General features: G+C 44.0%; 1 protein-coding gene across 3 annotated transcripts; it reads left to right on the top strand.

The window, feature by feature from the left end:
* The first annotated feature begins 606 nt into the window (after positions 1 to 606).
* Positions 607 to 18,477, top strand: LOC108938246 (EF-hand and coiled-coil domain-containing protein 1). Of its 3 annotated transcripts, none has more exons than XM_018758692.2 (8): positions 607 to 1,872; positions 3,576 to 4,116; positions 9,221 to 9,327; positions 9,436 to 9,574; positions 9,750 to 9,900; positions 10,388 to 10,546; positions 12,415 to 12,484; positions 15,867 to 18,477. In XM_018758692.2, exons 1-8 carry the CDS (start codon positions 1,275 to 1,277, stop codon positions 16,004 to 16,006), a joined length of 1,905 nt encoding a protein of 634 aa, XP_018614208.2. In that variant the 5' UTR covers positions 607 to 1,274; the 3' UTR covers positions 16,007 to 18,477. The 3 variants fall into 3 exon arrangements, with proteins under 3 accessions (XP_018614208.2, XP_018614210.2, XP_018614207.2); XM_018758694.2 differs by having other exon boundaries at positions 10,385 to 10,546; positions 17,783 to 18,477; XM_018758691.2 differs by having other exon boundaries at positions 10,385 to 10,546.
* The last annotated feature ends 1,783 nt before the right edge of the window (positions 18,478 to 20,260 follow it).

Below are 20,260 nucleotides of genomic sequence, written 5' to 3'. Positions count from 1 at the left end.
TTTCTTGTACTGATTGAAGGAGCTTCTCATTCACTCATCTTTAGCAATATTAAGCTTCAAGTTTATTGCCATAGGTACAAGTACCGTGTACAAGTATCATGAAATTCTTCTTGAATGCTTCTCCACTGACTATGGACAAAGACAACAGAAATACTGCACAAACAAAACAATGACAATGACTGTGAGTAATGGTAATAGCAATGAATGACAATAAATAACGGTAACAATAATACCAGTAATACCAGTAGACAGCCCACATTCTGAATAATACTGGTGTATAACACGTTTAATTATTAGGCACAATTTGATATTAAGAACACTCAAAAACAACTTGTAGTATTACATTTTCATTCTGTGAATATTTCATATTTTGCTATTCTGCACCTTTACAACATCATAAACTGATGTGAAACAACTAAAAAAAACTTAGATCACTGCATTTGACAGCCAGTATTTTTCCAGATAACTTTATGGAATAACGTTATTAATAAGTGTTTATAAAAGTAATATGCAGAACTCACTTGCATAATCTGAGCACAAAAAAAAAAACGCGCTGTTTGGAATTCTTTATAGCAGTTCCAAATAATCCAAAACAGTCTCCAAACTCTTTAAAATACAATAAGTACATAGAGTTCCAAATAACAGGCAGAAAAAATACACGATGGTGGAGGTGGGCGCTAGGACCCAACGGTGGACTGTAATTGCCCATGTCGTCCTAGATCTTTTCTATAACACCGTGCAGCCACTTGCGGCCGGATGCTCCCCAGATGTCTCAGGACCGAAAGACAAATAAAATTCCTTTCTTGCGAGGATTCACTGTAGCGCACAGCATTCAACACTGCATTCAGCGACTTCCACACCTGACTACAGGACGCAAAACAGCACGCAAGGCTGAGTGGGACTTTAAAACTTTATTACAAAATTTTATTCCGCGAGCAAAACTCTGACTTATAAACATGCAAATGACAACAATACCGCACTAAGTTGTTGCAGTCAATTTAACAAAAATGTACTCGATTTAATTTTTGGAGAAAAAAGTGTATTTTTCGTTTTTATCTGACATATAAAAGAATTATCTCTCGTTACGTTAGTTGTCCTGGAATTGAAATTATATTATATATAGGATTATGTCGTATCGAACGCCGCGAAAGAAGTCGCCCACTTGTTGACTTTGTTGCTATTAGGAAGGGAAGAGAACAGGACTGTTAAACGCCCACGTGCATTTGCCTCCGCGTCAGAATAGGAAGAGCGGTGTCCGGCGGTGGACTCCAGTCATGCAGAGCCGCGCTACTTCTCCACGGCAGTCCTGTCACACGTCGATTCGTGCGGCGCGCAGGAGCGAGTGGCTTCGCGGGGCTCTGGCCCACCACTACGAGCCGGACCCCAGCGTCGACAACGAGATCGTCGTGCTCGCCACGGGGATTGACCAGTACCTGCAGGAGGTCTTTCACCACCTGGCCTTCTACAACGGCGGGGATCTCGTCTCCGCCGACGACTTCTTGCTGCTGTGTGACGTTCTCGGAATATTCGCAGCCAGCGAGGGCGCGCGGGAGACGGACGACGACGAAGGGGCGCTAGGAGTCCGCTCCGGACTGCCCCGCGAGCTCCACTTCAAGGAGTTTCACGCGCGCCTCTGCGGCTATTTCGGTGCGGGCGCTCGCGGCAAAGCAGAGGCCAGCGCGCGCCTCCCAGTCACGGAGGAGACGGAGCACATCGAGCGCGAGATCAGACTGCGTTGGCCGCGTGTGCGGCGGAGGAAGTGTGTCAGCTTTGATCTGTCCAAAGATGTCCAGTCGTGGAAGCGGATTTCGGGGTCTAAACCGAAAACAAGCCACCTGCACGGCACCACTGGAAAGCCACTTGATCATAGGGGTAAATACTCTGCCCTGTGCACGTGTTCAGTTTGAGTCGTACAGATGAATGGAATGGTTCTGGTTTTCCTCAGCATACAACAAAATGTACAACTATTTATATGTTGAAACCTCCTTCTGAAATGAGAACTATTTACATATTTTAAGTTATCCATTAATGAATTCATGACACAAAGATGTTCCCATATATACTGTGCTATCCTATGAATTATGCTAATTTTATGTGGAACATAGTTAAATTATTGTCATTGAGATATCCCAGAAGGAGTACCAAGTGTTACAATTACAGTTTCATTAATTTTTTCTATTATTAATAACTGCTTCTACTAATGCAGGGTCATGGCGGTCTGCAGCATGTCCCAGAAGCATGATAGGGTGTATGGCAAAGTAGACCTTGTATAGAATACCAGTCCATCACACACAATCACTTAGTGCAACTCAGAGTCATCATTTCACCTGTAAAACATGTTTTTGGACTGTGAGAGGAAACTGGAGCACCTGGAAGAATTCCACACAAACATGAGGATAACATACAAACACCACACAGGCTGAGCCCAATTCAAACCCGCAGTGGAGGAGGTGTGAGGCACTAGTGCTACCTGCTGCACTACTGTGCCGCTCTATAATGATTCAGTTCAATTCAGTGCGTGCGCGCACACACACTGTCTGAACTGCTTGTCCCATACGGGGTCGCAGGGAGCCAGAGCCTAACCCGGCAACACAGGGCGTAAGGCTGGAGGGGGAGGGGACGCACCCAGGACGGGACGCCAGTCCGTCGCAAGGCACCCCAAGCGGGACTCGAACCCCAGACCCACCGGAGAGCAGGACCCGGTTCAACCCACTGCGCCCCCCCAGTTCAGTGAAGTTCAATGCAGCTCAATTCAATTCAATTTGTTTTTTTAGAGCAGCCTTCTCATGCAGCGACACAGAGCGCTTTAACTTAGACATAAGACAAGAAGAACAAGTACATTAGAATACAGAAATAATGAAGACAGTTGACTACAGACTACTGTAATACATTATCAATGCTTTTATAAAGTTATAAGTATGCCTACTGGCCATGGAGGAAAGGAACAAAAACTCCCAACTTAAAATCAAGGGAGAAAAAACCAAGGGCCAGTGGCTGCCCACCCCTCCTGGGCATTCTAGATTAAATAAGACTTCTAAGCCAGTTTAATAAGTAAGTAAGTAATAGTGGGATTGATGCTGTGCGGTAGCTTCATTTCCCAGTTCAGCAAGGTGCGTCTCGTCCATCATGGCAGTTGGTCATCATCTTTAGTCGGCTTGCTGTGCGTCTGTGACTACCGGCTGGCTTTCTCAGGTCTTATTATAGAGAGACAATGCTCAACAAGAAAAAAAAAAAAGCAATTGCTAACTTAAACAAGTAGATTCAATATGTTTTAGTATAGAGGTGGGAAAAACAAACACAGCCAGGTGGAATTACATTTCGAAGTGGAATGCCTGAGTAAACATGTAAGTCTTTAGTCTGGACTTGAAGACTGATACATACGGGGCATTTCTGAAAGTAACTCGTAGACTATTCCACAGTTTAGGTGCTTTATAATTAAAGGCACGACCTCCTACTGAGGTCTTATTAATCACAGGTACTTTAAGGTAACCCGCGTCCAATGAACGAAGATAACGTCCTGGGATATAAGAATCAATAATCTTCCAAAGTGTATCAGATCAATAATTTATTTTCAGTTGCAGACTCCTTGCTACCGGGGGTGGTACAACAGCTGGAGATGGAGAATGCAAGTCTCCGAGAGCTGGTGGAGGACCTCCGGTCTGCCCTGCAGGGCAGTGATGCCCGCTGCCTGTCGCTTGAGGTGGCCCTGCGTCGAGAGAGGGGTCCCATCTCCAGAAAATCAGCCAGAGAGAGGAGAGCAGACAGTGGGCTGACCAGATGCCCACAAGCCCAGTGGTATGGGCGGGGAACTAGAGACTTGTTGAAGGAGCTGGAGTTGATCCGGGACTCCCGTGATGGACAGCTTGAGGAGGCCATGCGCTTCAATCAGAGGCTGGAGGAGGAGCTGTGCATGGCCCACTTGCAGGGCCAGAAGCTGGAGGAGACAGTGGCCTGGCTTCGGAGGGAGAATGGACAGATCAAACGGATGGCAGAGGAGGCGAGGGCAGCCCTGGCAAATGGGTTGGACAGGGTCAAGGAAATTCAGGGACAGGCCCAGCTGGTACCCTCATTGCAGAACAGACTGCAGAACCTGGAGGCAAAGCTCCAGACTTTCAGGTAGGAGTCCTGCTCTGTATCTCCTCTCAACAAGGATTTTATACTCGGTTCAGGTATTTGTATTAGTACTCGTTCTGCTTTCCAGTAATTTTACTGAGGACAACAGAGATGTGGGTCACTTTTGACTTTACTGGGATGATGTCTTGTTAACAGTAATACAGGTGTACCCTGAAAATGGGGTGGATGATGAAAAGGCAGATAGCAGGAGCCATTTTCCACTAACCGTTATGAAAAAAATTTCTGTTGGTTCCTTGCCCATCCCAAAAACCCTAAATAACTTTGACAAATGTCTCTAAAAGTTATATAAAACATACACACGCACACACACTGTCTGAAACCGCTTGTCCCAAGCGGGATCGTGGTGAGCTGGAGCCTAACCCGGCAACACAGGGGGCAGGGTGAGGGGACGCACCCAGGACAGGATGTCAGTCCATCGCAAGGCATCCCAACCGGGACTTGAACCCCAGACCCACCAGAGAGCAGACACAGGTCAAACCTGCTGCGCCACCACATCCCCCGTAATAATAATGATATTAGTAACAATAATAATAATAGTGTTGAGAAGTGCATTATAGGGTACTTATTTAAGGTACCCAGAAATATTGTAACAGTCTGCCCAGACTGTACTGATGGTGGCGTTACAGAGAGGTGGCTTGGGAAACAGGTGTTGAAACACAAGATTTATTTTCAAGAGGTGTTATAGGGAATGCGATGATACTGGGAGCGCGATAGCAGGATACACCTGTATTTATTCATTTTCTTAATATCAAGAAAAAAATATCAGAGTGAAAAACAGAGTCCATGACTCTTTGGGCTCTTGAAGGTAATTATGGCTGCAGTGACAATCATAATGGTCTCTAAGGAATTTCACTCAGAAAACAAATTGCTCTCATGTTAGAATGTGAACCATAAACAGACTGTTAAACAAGTGACCTGTACTTTCCGCAATAGTAAAACGGTGGGCAGTGTTAAGACTTAGAGTCTTTATTAAAAAGTGTCATAGTGGGAGGTTTGATGTGCTCTTACGGGAAGTAACTCCCTCAGGTAAAAAGCTGCTATAAGCAAACAAAGGGCAGTGTCTCAGTCATTGCCACAATTAAAAAATATACTCTTAGAGATGGATTATACAGAGCATTTTCACAGAAGTCAAGGTGTGTGTACCTGTAGGCCTGCAGTCTTAGTCAACATGGACTGCTTCACCTGTGAGGCTCCGTTGTGGTTTTCTAGAGCGCTTCTGGCACGTTGTGAGTGGCGCTCTCCAAGTAGGAATGGAGAGGCATTGCAGCAGGTCTTGAATCAGCTTTGGCTCTTGGAGTGTTTGTAGCTGTGTGTCAGTGAAACATAGACGGGGAGGCGTTGGCTAGCAATGATATTTAATTACATGCTCTTTCTTATCATGGGGCACATTGGCACCTTCAGGACCAACCCAGTTCTGCTGGTTTATGTTTTGAAGTGGGTGACTCCAAGATCACTTTGACCCTCCACATGACCTCCAGAGCTGAGAACCATTGTGAATACCACCTCCCACACTCCATATCCCCAAACTCTTCAGTTTTTAAATCTCTGCTGCCTATGTAATGTGGCAATACATATCTCTATTTGAACATCTTAGTTATATGACTCTTCTACACACACACACACACACACACATTTTCTGAACCGCTGGTCCCATACGGGGTCACGGAGCCTAACCCAGCAACTCAGGGCACAAGGCTGGAGGGGGAGGGGGACACACCCAAGACAGGACGCCAGTCCGTCGCACGGCACCACAAGCAGGACTCGAACCCCAGACCCACCAGAGAGCAGGACCCCGCCAAATCCGCTGCCCCACCGCGCACCCCTCATGACTCTTCTAGCAACTTTTGAAAATATTCTTACAAAAATAATGCTGGAATCTTAGTGCTTCATGTCCAGTTTTCTTGTAAAATCTGAACACTAAAATGTATTATCAAAAAGACAGAAGCCTTCTATACTGTAGCTTTTGTTAGGAGAAAATCAAATGACAGTTTGTGAATCGGGGAGTGTTGCAAAATTCTAGAAGAATTTCACCCAAGCTCATCTGATAAACTTAATGAAGTTACATTATGAAGACCTAAAATCAACTGGTCAGGGCCTCAGCCTGGTCTTTGCACAGTGTAAGAAAGCTCTCTGCAGGGGTTCTTAGTTTTTACAGGAGGGATCCTTAGTACGGCATCTTGAGAAGAGCACCCAAATGGCATATGACTGGACTAAGGCACAGAGAATCTGCGGGAGAGCGAAGATTTTGATAGTTAATAGAGAGCTTGAGTCATTCCTTAATTTTATTATAGATTTCCCTCCTCCAGGAAAATAATTCACCCCTTCCTGCTTCTCCCCATTGCAACACATGTGATGGAGGGGTGACTGGATAAGACCAGGCATTAAAGAATGGTCATAATGTAAGACTTCTTAGTATAGAGGCAATTATAACCTGTGAAAAGCCAGTCCTTTCTACAGTTCTTCCTAATTTGTCCCTGTGTATTTTGAAGCTTTTTTGTTTACCGGTCTAGTATTAATTTTGATATCAGTGACATTACAGTGAAAACAAGGTGCACTTTTCTTACCAGAATGACTTGTACAAAAAAAAGGCTAGAGAACGGTTTCAAAGCAAGTACAGGCAAAGCAAAACCTCAGATGGCAGGCAGTGATTGTGAATCAGGGTGATCTGGTGCTCTCTAACACTGGTATGAATAAATCAGAAACTTGTGTACTGTAGTCAAGTCACTGAGAGAGACAGGTTGAAACCTGCACTTAAAGAAGCCTACAAAGTAAACTTGTTGATGAAGTCATCTTTTACCAAATCTGGCTCTGTTAGATCTTTCTGTGCATTGAGGCTTCCTGCATCCTCTGTAATAACTCTTTTAATTAAAGAAGCTTGGGGGCAGGAAGAGAGGGTTGGCTGCTGTGAAGTTTTGCTGTTTACACTTGCGGATCTAGTGCTGATCACCTGCTGACCAGACAGGAGGTGTCTGGAGTCTGCTCTCCTGATCCCCCGCATACAGCATAACATCTGGATGATCAGTTGAGTAAACAGTATTAGTTTCATTACCCTGGTGGTGAAAGCATCCAGTTGACCATGGATGTCCAGAGACTTTTTTTTTCTTCTGTAGCAGCTTTAGGAGTTTTGTTTCCTTTTTCTTTTTGGCTTCTGGATTTCTCCCACTCTTGTTTTAAGATGTGGATCATTGTAGTTATTACTTGTGCTATTTGTATGTCTGTCAGCTCTTTGTGAATAATTTTATATAAATGGAAAAATGGTTATCGCGGATGCAGATTTCTGATGAAGTGGAATCAGATTTAGTTGTTCAGATGACCGCTGCTTTTACTTTTGCGCGAACATACATTTCTTCAGCAGACACATTTTCAATAGCTGTTTGGAGAAAAATACTATACAGTTAGAATAAGTGCATAAAATAGAGGTCATTAAGGAAAAGAGACTTGGTGAGTGGAGGAAGGGATCTGTTGAATACTCCCAATGCAACCTACATACATAAAAATGTTTTTGAGCAGTAGAATGGATTCTGTAGTTCTTACTGAGAGATTGTATATATAGGCTTCCCTTGCATGGAGTACTTTTATTATTATGAGCACCTGTAATTTGAACCTAAAATTTGTGGGACGAACTTCTAGCACACACTTACCATGAACATTGTAGGTATTTAAGGGCAGCTTTTCATAGTGCCTTAGAATTAGGAATAAAAATATGTAGGTTACGGTTCTAAAGCAACAAAATGTACAATAAAATGAGCTTTGAAAAATTACGCCAATAGAAGAACAAAAGAATAAATCTGCAAAGGAACAAATGAAACTGAAAAATTTCAGCAATGAAACATCAAGGGAGGGTAATATTCTTGTCCTGTGCTGTATTGTGGTGATCTGAGGTCTGTCCAAGGAAGCGCAGGGTGTGGGACTCAACACAGTTCTCTTTGCCCATTAAAATTAATGGTCATGAAGAGTTTTATGGCACTTTTCTGGAAAGTTCTCAGTTCTGGTTCCAATGTGGTGTAATGAGCTCTCATTCTCACAGAGAACTGCTGAATCCCTCTCAACATTACATTACAGTAAATAAGAATGTCAAAACTGGCACTACATTGCGTGTTAATAAAAATACTCATTCTCTTTATTCCACCTATGGTGGGTCCTGGGGAGGAGTGCTGTTACACTTGCAGGTAACTAAGCTAAAAAAGAATGGAAAGAATATCTGTATGCTAAGTGTAGGCTTCCCTCTCATAATGCACATAATACTTTACATTCCTGAAAATCTGCTTGTACATGTATACACACACACACACACACACACACACACAACACACACACAGAGAGAGTCTGAAACTGTGGGGTTGTGCAAGTGGGGTTGCGGCGAGCCAGAGCCTAACCCGGCAACACAGGGCGCAAGGCTGGAGGGGGAGGGGACACACCCAGGACGGGATGCCAGTCCGTCACCAGGCACCCCAAGCGGGACTTGAACCTCAGACCCACCGGAGAGCGGGACCCGGTCAAACTCGCTGCATCACCGCACCCCCGTTTGCACATGTACATTTATTAATTTAAAAGACACTTTTCTCGAAGCGACATACAACTCAGAGTAAAGAAAAGTGATTTTCAGCAACAGATGAAGAGACAGAGACACAGACACGAGATTCACAAAGCTCAGTCAAGTAGTGTAATGTCACTATTTCACCAGCACGTTACATTAGTAGCTGCCGTCTGACTTTTTTTAACCCCCTCCTAGCAAGATACAAAGAAACGCAACAACATAGAGAAACTGGGAACAACCTCAAGTATGAAACCCGGGTGACATTATGACATTATTGTAACTTTGACATTATCATTTGTCAAAGTTACAGTATTTATCAGAATTGATCAACTACCACTATTTTTCTCACACTACTGTGGCACTGTGAAATGCAGAGTGACAACTTAGGCTCTGCGGTTACCTGGCATTCCTTTTTCCCTCTTGATGAGCAAAGCAATCAGAGCGGAAATTCTTTCTGTGTTTGGACAGAACCTGTGATCATCACGTGTGGCCCGGTGGGTCTTGGCCTCAATTCATCCTTTCGCTGTGATGTGTGTCTCCGACCCACAGGAGCAGTTGCACCTGCGGAGCGGAAAGCAAGAAGCAAAGGGGCTGCTCTTCCATGAGCACTGGGTCTCCGCTGCACACTGAGAGAGAAGAGTCCTGCCTCGAAGGGGGTGTGCCAGATTAGCCCGTGAAACAAAGAGCTTCTGAGCAGACAGTCGTGAGCAATGCAGGGAAGACATACTGACCTACTAAACTGCTGACCTTTGTGTTCTTTGCAGTGGAGGAGGACCTGCAGAGGGCAGTGGAAGGCCGGGCAGCCTCAGATGAAGAGGAGGAGGAGAGAGGGGCTGAGGTGGGACAGTGCTGCCTGATGGAGGTGAAGAGGCTCATTAAGCGACTGCACAACTGTGCCAAGGGGTGTGTTCACCTGCAGGCATGTCCACATGATAGGGCACCAACTACAGCTTAAAATGGTCCACAGCTACATGGATGTTAAATGACAGTGGTCAACATGACATGCCCTGAAGAAATGTTCTAAAAGAAGCTTAGGACACCAGTAGCAAGATCTGTATTTCCCTCTGCTCTTCTTCAGCTGCCAGAGCACTGCTGCACGCCTGCTACTTGTGACACAAGTATATCTCCATGACAACCGACCGAAGAGCTTTAACATCTCAACAGTGGTAAAGGGGGGGAGCCCCAGGACCCACACTTGCGCAAAAGAAAAGGAGAGTGGCCTGGAAAAGGTGTGAACAGACCGCGTGCTCATTCTTGCGACAATCGAGACCCAAAATTTGTTATTCATTATTCAGCTGCAGGAGATCCGTACAAAACTTTTCACGACAACATCGACCGATGGGAGAGCTCTGTACAGCTGGATGTCTCCCTGTTTGGTTTGCGTTGCCTCCTTTTATTTACAAGCTCAGTCATAGGTCATCATAAGGTGTGGCAACACTTTCGAAACTCCCCTTTCGTCCGACGCAAAAGTGATCTGCTCCGAACAGTTTGTCCCCATTTAAGAAGTGTGTCAGGACACATCCTAAAGGTCGAGAAAATTTCTTTGCATGTCGTTTCCCCTACCATCATTTTTATATTGCGTTAAACAGACAACATACATTTTCTGAATGCATTAACTTTTACATCGCACTTGAGCATATTTTCACCCCACACTCGAACAAACAATTTTTCACACCACAAGACGTATTAGTGACAGTTTTTCTTTCCACCCAGCAGTTGCTGTGCTCTACAGTGAAGGACATGAAGCTGAGAGAGAGGGAGGTGGAGGCTTTAGGGCACGAAATCCAGATTGTGGAGACGGAGAGATTTCGACTTTCGTTGTTGGAGGAGAAGCTGACAGATGCCCTATCGCTGCTCCTGCAGCTGCGTAGCCAGGTAAATCGCTTCTACAGGTGCATAAAGACATCTTTATAGACCAGAGTAACAGCTTTTTAGCCATAACTCATTTGGTGTAGTTTGTCTTTAAAATTCAATCTACTTTTCCATTCACTAGTTTTAATTTATAAATTAAAATTAATTGATATATTTTTTTTTAACAAAAATAATTTTTTTCCTATATTTCTGTTTATTGCATGGGGATTTCCTCTAAACTGAAGTGCGAAAAAATGTACATATCAAGTGAAATACAGTCATCCTGTATAGAATCCTGTAGGTACTGTAGTACAAAGAACATCTACAAAAGCTTGTGTATATATATATATATATATATATATATATACTTTTTAAAATAAAATATGCTTTTTATTTAATACAATGCAACATTTTGTCAGTTTTCATTGACAAAAGTTATTTCTGTACAATGACTTATCTCAAATCCGAATGGCTTTTGTCACTCAGTGGTCTCAGTCTGCCTAAATCTTATACGTTAACCTGTAAATCAACTTAGAAACTCTAACCCTTCATGTTAATAAAGCCTTTTTAACATCAAATGAAGATTCTCAACCTTCGCACATTTCTCCATAGCAACTTAAACTTACCTGCAACTATTTATACAGCTGAGTGATTTTATTGCGGCAGTTTCAGGGTACGTACCTTCATCAAAGGTACTACAGGTGAAAGAAGGATTCAAACTTGCAACCTTTGGAGCCAAAGGGAGCAGAACTAACCACTGCACTACCAGCTGTGTTGGTGGTAATATTACAAAGTGCTTGTGTCTGCTTGCTTTGCAGAGTGACAGACATGAGCAGTAATCTTTTGAATAATAATAAACACACACACACACACACACACACACACACACACACACATCGTCTGAACCGCTTGTCCCATATGGGGTCACAGGGAGCCAGAGCCTAACCCTGCAACACAGGGCGTAAGGCTGGAGGGGGAGGGGACACATCTAGGATGGGATGCCAGTCCGTCGCAAGGCACCCCCAAGCAAAACTCGAACCCCAGACCCACCAGAGAGGAGGACCCGCTCCGACCCACTGCGCCACCGCGACCCCCCATAATAATAAACATCTGTAAGCAAAATTATCAAAATGTCTCTGTCCAGGATGTACTTTTATGCTTCCTGGATTCTGTGTTGCGTGAGAGACTCTGCAATGCATAAGTGGTTATTTACACTGAATTAATGAAAATTTAATATTCAGTATGAGCTGTAAGAGTTTTTTGGTTCAAATATTATTAAATGTATTGGAGTTGTCTTACATAAAACACCTTTTATTTTGGTATTTTAACTATTTTAGCAACCAGTTTTTTTTCTGTAAGAAATAGGTGTAATTCAACACCTTCTCAAGAGGATTACAAGTAACAGGTGGGTTAATGCATCCTGGGTGGTGCGGAAGGATGTGGGTTCAGTTCCAGCTCAGTCTGTGTGGAGTTTGCTTGTTCTTCCCGTGTCTGCGTGGGTCTCCTCCGGGTGTTCTGGTTTCCTCCCACAGTCCAAAGATATGCTTTTCAGCTCCCCCATAGTGTGTGAGTGATGGACAGAGTGTGTTCCACTGATGTATGGATGAGTGACTCAGTGTAAGGAGTGTATCTAGCAGTGTAAGTCACCTTGGTGAATAAGGTGTGTGGGCTGATAACACTACATAGAGTTCATTGGAAGTTGCTTTGGAGAAAAGCATTTGCTAAATAAATAAATGTAAATAGTGTGAACTTTATAAAAAAACTGTTATCAGTGCCCTCATTGACAGAGGAATGCTCCCACCTCGTGGTACGATTCTGAAATGGCACTTTCCTCTTATGGAATGAACCTTTCAATTGAAAGCATAAATCCTGCACTCTTTTCTTCCTTTTAGAACATTTCTCAAAGAGCTCTGGGAAAGATTCTGTTGGACACACTAAACGTAAGCAGCAACGCTGGTCACGGTAAGCTTTTTTTAAAAAAATCCTTTACCCTGTTTGCAGCTCCTTGAGTAACAGTTTATCGCTAGGGAATGGCAGTCAGGCAACTTCATCAAGCTTTGTAGCATTGACAAAGAGAGCGGGCGACTAAAAGAGCTACAGAAAGAGGCCTCTCTGGTGGGCCCCTGGATGGATGTGCCGCCGGCCCCGTATAATGCATGCCAAAGCACTGAGCAGTACAGTGTTTCTCTCAAGACCTGGGGGACCTCAGAGGGTCCTTCAAACAATATGAAGCCGCACCTCGGAACGATTAGTTGCTGAAAATAAATTACACTTTCACAACCAAGCAAACTTGGAGAACATACATTCATTGTGAGTCCTTAAAAATACTCAAAATACACGCACACATTGACTGAAACCGCTTGTCCCGAGCAGGGTTGCGGTGAGCCAGAGCCTAACAGGGCAGTACAGTGCGGAGTGCTGGAGGGGGAGGGGACACACCCAGGACGGGACACCAGTTCACTGCAATGCACCCCAAGCAGGTCTCGAATCCCAGACCCACCAGAGAGCAGGCACAGGCCAAGCCCGCTGTGCCACCACACCTGCAATATGCAAAATACTATTTTCAAAATATTTTCTAATAGCAGCCGAATATTAAAATTCACATGGCTTGGAAAACAATCCAAGCCACATATTTAATTAGTGTTTTCCATATAGCATACAAACTCACACATACTGACTGAAACTGCTTATCCCAAGTGGGGTCGTGGCGAGCCACAGCCTAACCCATCAACACAGGGTGCAAGGCTGGAGCGGGAGGGGACACACCCAGGACGGGACGCCAGTCCATCACAAGGCACCCCAAGCGGGACTCAAACTCCAGACCCACCGGAGAGCAAGCACAGGCCAAGCCTGCTGCGCCACTGCACCCCCCAGCAGGCAAACTTTATAAGAAAAATTGTCATTTTAATTGAATATTTATTTATTTAACTTAATCTAAGTCCAGCTCAGGTACAAATACCATTCATGACACCATGCAACAACGTAACAATACAGTCTATGCAATACATAACTTTAATTCGTTTTCTTGCATTTGTGCAGCCTGGCAGATCCTGTGAAATTTTGTTTGAAGTCGAGTTTTGAATTTCTCTCAAGTCTTTTCCAGTGTTGCTCAGCTCGGTCAAAACGCCTGCTTGTAGTCAGTCGGTATATATTTAACACTACAAACACAGATTCCGCTAATGAGATCACACAATATGGAGACCATCCGCTCAGCTCAGATGGTGTCAAACATATTGAGCCTGATGTAGCAAGAATTTGTCATCAATCAAATCTGTTAAATATTACCTTGATGCAGACATTGTACATGTTAATTTTTTTAATTAATTACACTAACATATTTTATAGTACATGTAACAAATTATAAAAAATATTTGTAGCTTGAGGGGGGCATGGTGGCGCAGCGGGTTTGACCGGGTCCTGCTCTCTGGTGGATCTGGGGTTTGAGCCCCGCTTGGAGTGCTCTGCAATGGACTGGCATCCCGTTCTGGGTGGGTCTCCTCCTCCTCCAGCCTTGTGCCCTGTGTTGCCGGGTTAGGCTCCAGGTTGCCGTGACCCTGCTTGGGACAAACGGTTTCAGAAATTGTGTGTGTGTGTGATTTCTAGCTTGTCTGTTGATGTTTTATGTTCATTAATCTATCTATTATTAACATCTGCTTGGTCGGTGCAGGGTTAGCAAAGTCTGGGGTCTATCCAAAAAGCATAGGATCTCGGATAAGTTACACCTTAGAAGGAGACCTTTTCAATCCCTGCGCCTGCAGTATGCACTTGAGCAAGGTACTTAACCATGAATTTTTCCAGTAAAAATCACCTACTTGGGTAAATCATTATAATTAACTTGACTATAAATGAATAACACACACACACATTTTCAGAACCGCTTGTCCCATATGGGGTCGCGGGGAACCAGAGCCTACCCGGCAACACAGAGCGTAAGGCCAGAGGAGGAGGGGACACACCCAGGACGGGACGCCAGTCCATCGCAAGGCACCCCAAGCAGGACTCAAACCCCAGACCCACCAGAGAGCAGGACCTGGTCCAACCCGCTGCGCCACCGCACCCCTAAATGAATAACATTGCGAGCTAAAATAATTAATAGAAATACTAGTATTTCATGTGCTCTTTCTGGCACCTGTCAAGGGGTGAGATATATTAGGCAGCAAGTGAACAGTCAGTTCTTGAATTTGATGTGCTGGAAGCAGGAAAAGTGGTCAAACGTAAGGATCTGAGCAACTTTGACTTGGGCCAAATTGTGATAACTAGATGACTGGGTCAGAGCATCTCCAAAATGGCAGGTTTGGTGTGGTGTTCCTGGTATGCAGTGGTTAGTACCTACCAAAAGTGGTCCAAGGAAGGAGAGCCGGTGAACCAGCGACAGGGTCATGGGTGCCCAAGGCTCACCGTCTGGTCCGATCCCACAGAAGAGCTACTGTAGCACAAATTGCTGAGAACCTTAATGCTGGCCATGATAGAAAGGTGTCAGAACACAGTGCATAGCAGCTTGCTGTGTTTAGGGCTGCGTAGCTGCAGACTGATCAGAGTGCCCATGCTGACCCCTGTCCACCGCCAAAAGTGCCAACAATGGGCACGTGAGCGTTAGAACTTGAACATGGAGCAATGGAAGAAGGTGGTCTGGTCTGACAAATCACGTTCTTTTAGATCATGTGGATGGCCAGGTGCGTGTGCGTCGTTTACCTGCAGAAGAGTAAGGGGAATGTAACGTAAATGTTTTTTTTTTTTTATATATATATATATATATATATATACACACGAGGGGGCGCGGTGGTGCAGTGGGTTGGGCCGCAGTCCTGCTCTCTGGTGGGTCTGGGGTTCGAGTCCCGCTTGGGGTGCCTTGCGGCGGACTGGTGTCCCATCCTGGGTGTGTCCCCCTCCCCTTCCGGCCTTACGCCCTGTGTTATCCGGTAGGCTCCGGTTCCCCGTGACCCCGTATGGGACAAGCAGTTCTGAAAATGTGTGTGTGTGTGTGTGTGTGTGGGTGTGTGTGTGTATATATATATATATATATATATATATATATATATATACCTCAGAAAAAAAAAATTACTAGGAAGGTGATTTGGATTCATAGCTACTTGGATAAAGTTTTATGCACGTGTGTTTACTGTACTTTGTTACAAGCAACTTTGTAGGCTACTTTCTGATTCTGCAGGCAGCGCAGTGGTTAAAGACACAAACACACACTGAATGTTGTTGTTTTAATATTTCAGCGGTAGTTTCTGTAGCATGTGATGGTTCGTTGATTCGCCACTTGTCTGATGGATCTAAAGGTTGTCAGCTCATGCTGTTACTGCGATAAGCACTGCTGCATTGTCCCCATCCCCCATAGTCCCCTCCCATGCTCTGCAGGTGGTGGATGCCCTCTGCCAGCAGCTCCTCTGCTGTGACCTCCTCATGGAGGAGGGAGAGACACGGGCCAGCAGCACTGCTCCCCAAGATGCCTCCAACCACCTGCTCATCTCGTGCTGAGGCACCCCATGGTGGTGATGCTGTCAGACCTCGCAGTCTGCACCAGACAAGGGAAGAGCTCTGCTCTGTGCCACTGCTGCGGGCAACTTCGGCATGTGGTCCAACACTGAATGAGAAGCCTATACTACGTTTACTCTCCCACCTTTCCCTGGACTTCACTGTCAGCCCACAGTAGGACACAAATGCAACTGTGTCCAGTGTACCTCGGTACAGGTTTTGCTGACAGTCCTTTCAAAGGGTTTTTGTCTTACTTATTCATTTGGTTGACACTTTTCTTCAAAGTGATTTGCAATGTTAAGACACCTACTATTATTTCTCTATTTATACACCTGGGTAATTTTACTGGAATAATTTAAGGTATGCTTAAGGGTAAGACAGGTGGAGGAGGGATTCAAACCTGCAACCTTTCGGGCCCCAAGCCCATAACCAGTACGCTACCTGCTTCTTATCTGTGTAGAGGGCTTGCTGGAAATGTGTGTATTTAAGTGAGAAACAGCTGGCCCGTATGCAGACGTTTCCGTTTTTTGTAACATGTCTTTTAAAAGATTATTTTGTCTCAAGGGAAATAACTGTGAAAATCAGGCCATTCCCCTGATATACTCACATCGAGCAAAAATTTGATTTATGCAAATTATCTGTGGCATAATTTGTCTGACAAACAAGGAATGCAAGCAGTAATACATGGTGATGCAAGTTGATGGAGGAAACATCACTGTTCCTCACTCTTATACAGGTCTTCACAAGCAGGGCTTTGTCCTGTGGAAAAGAGACACTAAATGCACATCTGGATCTTAACAACTGGGCTTTGTGGAACGCAGGGGCTGCCTCTGCCTTGCTCGCCGGCACCCATGAAGTGCGGCCTTTATCTGCACCTCCGTCACTGTGCTGTGCAGAAGTGGCCCTCAGAATGTGGCCGTGGCCCACAGTGGGGAGTGTGTTCAGCTAATAGAGCTCAGTGAGGTCACTGTTCCTTTTGACATGGGGGGGGTTGGAGTGGTCCTCTGAGTGCTGTTCCCATACTGGTCCCCCTGCTTATCCATAGTGGCCAAGTATAATGTTTCTGGGATTTACACTCCTGCACAAATATATTGTCACCTTTTCAGAGATGTTAAGTGTATTTCTATGATAATATGGTTGGATTATCTTAGTCCTCCCCGCTGGAATGCCTCAGTTTTATAACTAGCCGAAGGGTGATAACTGATCCCTTGTATTTTGTTATTGCAAAGTGAGAAAGTGTCAGAACTGTTTGTACTGGATAGAGAGAAGCTACAGTGCACTTTTTAAATTTTATTACCTCTCTGGGTTAATGGGCAGATGGATGGTGTGAGGGATAGAAAACACGAGTGCCCTTTGGGCACTGCGGTCTTCCCTCCACAGAGTACCTCAGCAGAGCCACATGTGTCGGTATTTGTCATGGAAGTTGAAATCGCTTGCGTGCAGCTCTGTTCACTGAGCTTTGAGCAGAGAAGAGACCGCAGAGACATGGTATGAAATAATACATTCCTTTATTCCGGTAATTTACAAATACAACAGTTTAGGGAGCCCAGAAACAGCAGTTGGGTGGATGAGCACTATGGTGCTGGATGGATGGATGGAGGGTGTTAGCATTCTTCACGCTGGCTGAGCAGAGGTCACACTCACAGATGTCCGCCTTGCGCAAGAGGGACAGGCGCGCCATACCATTGCATGGGGGTTGAGGTGGAGAGAGTAGCAAACATCCTTTCTGTCTCCAGTCTCATTTGGTTGCCCTGTTTCTGTCTGTCATTTTATCCGCAGCCAACAGATATTTGTTCTGACACACATGGTTACATATCAAAGAAGAAAAAAGGCACCGTTTCTACTGTCCTGCCCCAAGCGGAATGATGGGTTGTGTCCATACACTCGTTCCAGGCGAGGAACAGCCCTGGTGATGGAAAGAGATGGCATGGGGCTTGAAAGCTGTACCCCACTGAGTCTCCTGCCCTGTGCAGCATCCTCATCGCATGCTCCATGTTTTGCCCCGTTGCTCTTTAGTAGGGTTAACAGGACGACACCTTTTGGTTCCGGATCAGTCTGTTCCAACTATGGCTCCTGGGCACTTCATCCTTTTTTCTCTGATACATTCTGGTGGCGACAGTGTCTGCTATTCATGTGTTTTTTTTACTAAGTAACAGAAAATCTGTACACTTAGCTTGCACTACTAAAATCAGTTACTTTTCATCATTATGACTATGAATCGGCACAATGAGCAAGAAAGTGAAATGAAATATTACTGTTAACCCTTTGCTGCTCATTGGTGAAGGCGGCCCATTTTCGGTACACTTTACCAACTGTAAGAGAGGTTTGTCAGATATTAGGCACCACAATTTGATATGTTAGTTAGATTTGCCACAGACACCAGCAAGCTTGATAGCTCAGCTGGACCAATTTATAAACAAAAATAGAGACAGTGAATAAAAATTAAAAATAAACAGCTTGTTCATGTAATAAATATATGTACAATTTTTCATTTTTTTCGAAAAATAAATAAACATCCATCCCCACATCCCCAGAAGTATTGACAATCAAGGTGATGTCTCATGATACAGTGTTGGCACCAGGTACATAGTAAGACAATGAGTACAGATTCTGATGGTTTAAATGCCTTAATTTAAATTCAGGTTACCCTTGAGGGGGGCTACATGGTTCTTGTCTCAAGAGTGCCCCCCTGTGGCCATTTGACGATTTTACAGTACACTCCACCTTAACCGTTTCACTTGAACATGGTCACCCCAAGTAAATAAATTTAACCACCCATTAAGCCCAAATTTAAAAAAAAAAAAAAAAAACACACAGTAAAAATAAAATTTAAATTTACATTACTCTGACATAACATTTATACTAATAAAAACCTTTTTCAAAAATCATTATTACATTTATGATTCATTGATACATTTATGTGTGGCCCCATATTTCATGTAATTCTCTTTCAAGCATTTCTCCACAGTAAAACCACTAAATCATGGAAAATGTTACCTTCTGCTGTACTGCCTATATTTACTTGGGATGAACTATTTAAAATAGGTACATGGAGTCCTGTGCTACGGAAGCGATTAGGTGTGCTGCACTGAGGTATAGTTATTCAACTGGTTAAGTGTACCGTGCTTTCAAATATCAGTTTTCAAGTCTTCTCAGAGAAGCTCAAAGTCATGTGTCTTTAGAGCTCCTCACAGTTTTGTCAGAACAGTGCTTCTGTCTTTCAGCAAAGCACATCAAGCTCAGTGTAGTCACTTCCAGAGTACAATGTATGTCAGACACAAGTAGCAGGGGATGCACAGGTGGTTATGATGCCTAGAGTGACTTATGGGGGGTTACAGCACTAGCTCTTTGAGTCAACCACTATACAGGAAAATTATAGACCTGTACTGCTTATATTGCCCCTTTTCATTTTTTAATGTATTCCATTCCTTCTCTAGTTTACTTTTTAAAATGCCATTAAAGCAATAATAAGAAGAACAAAAAAATCCAAAATAATGTCAAATACTATGCGGTCATAACTTTAATTACGTGGTTAATTTCAGTAAATGTATAAAATTACAGACTGCAGCTCTTTTGCGTGAGCTGGTTGAATTGGAGTAACGTATATTTGTACAGCCTTCAGAAATTAAATTTCCACTTCAGTGATAGACCTTCAATAAGTAAGACTCCTTCGGTGTTCAGAGTCATTCCGGTACGGTAAAGTTCACTGTGTTGAAAATGCAAGTGCCATAAAAAGATATATGGAGAAAATTTAATTCTTCAGAATTCTGCTGTTCTGAAAAAGATATTGCCACAGTATTGGCCATGAAAGAACTTCTGTGAGTCTGGGGCTACTCAGCCACTTCAGGAAATTTTTTGACACATTTAATCAGTGCCAAAATGTTAGCATTTTTAGGACCTACAAGAATCCAATGCAAATTGAATGCATTGTACTTGGTCCCAAAGAGGTATGGAAAATTACATGAAGGTTAAGAACAGGACCCAAGGCCAAATTGGAAGCACGATGACATTTTTCCTCAGATCTTGCGTTTTGGATGTGCAGTCTTCCCCACATAACGAGCACAAGGAAACCAACACATGAGGAGACTTAGCAAAAGTAGTTTGCACCCTAAAGTTTGAATAAAAAATTATCAGCCCACATGTACAAAAACTGCCTTGCAGGAATAGAAATTTAATTCAAAATCCATGCCTTGGTGAGCACCAGACAAGGAGAGCAGACCTTCCCCATACATAATGTGGCTTCTCCTGTGATTCTCA

Source organism: Scleropages formosus, chromosome 2 (assembly GCF_900964775.1).
Source record: "Scleropages formosus chromosome 2, fSclFor1.1, whole genome shotgun sequence".
NCBI lineage: Eukaryota > Metazoa > Chordata > Actinopteri > Osteoglossiformes > Osteoglossidae > Scleropages > Scleropages formosus.
The sequence above is the reverse complement of the archived record's forward strand: the minus strand, read 5'-3'. Positions and strand labels throughout refer to the sequence as shown.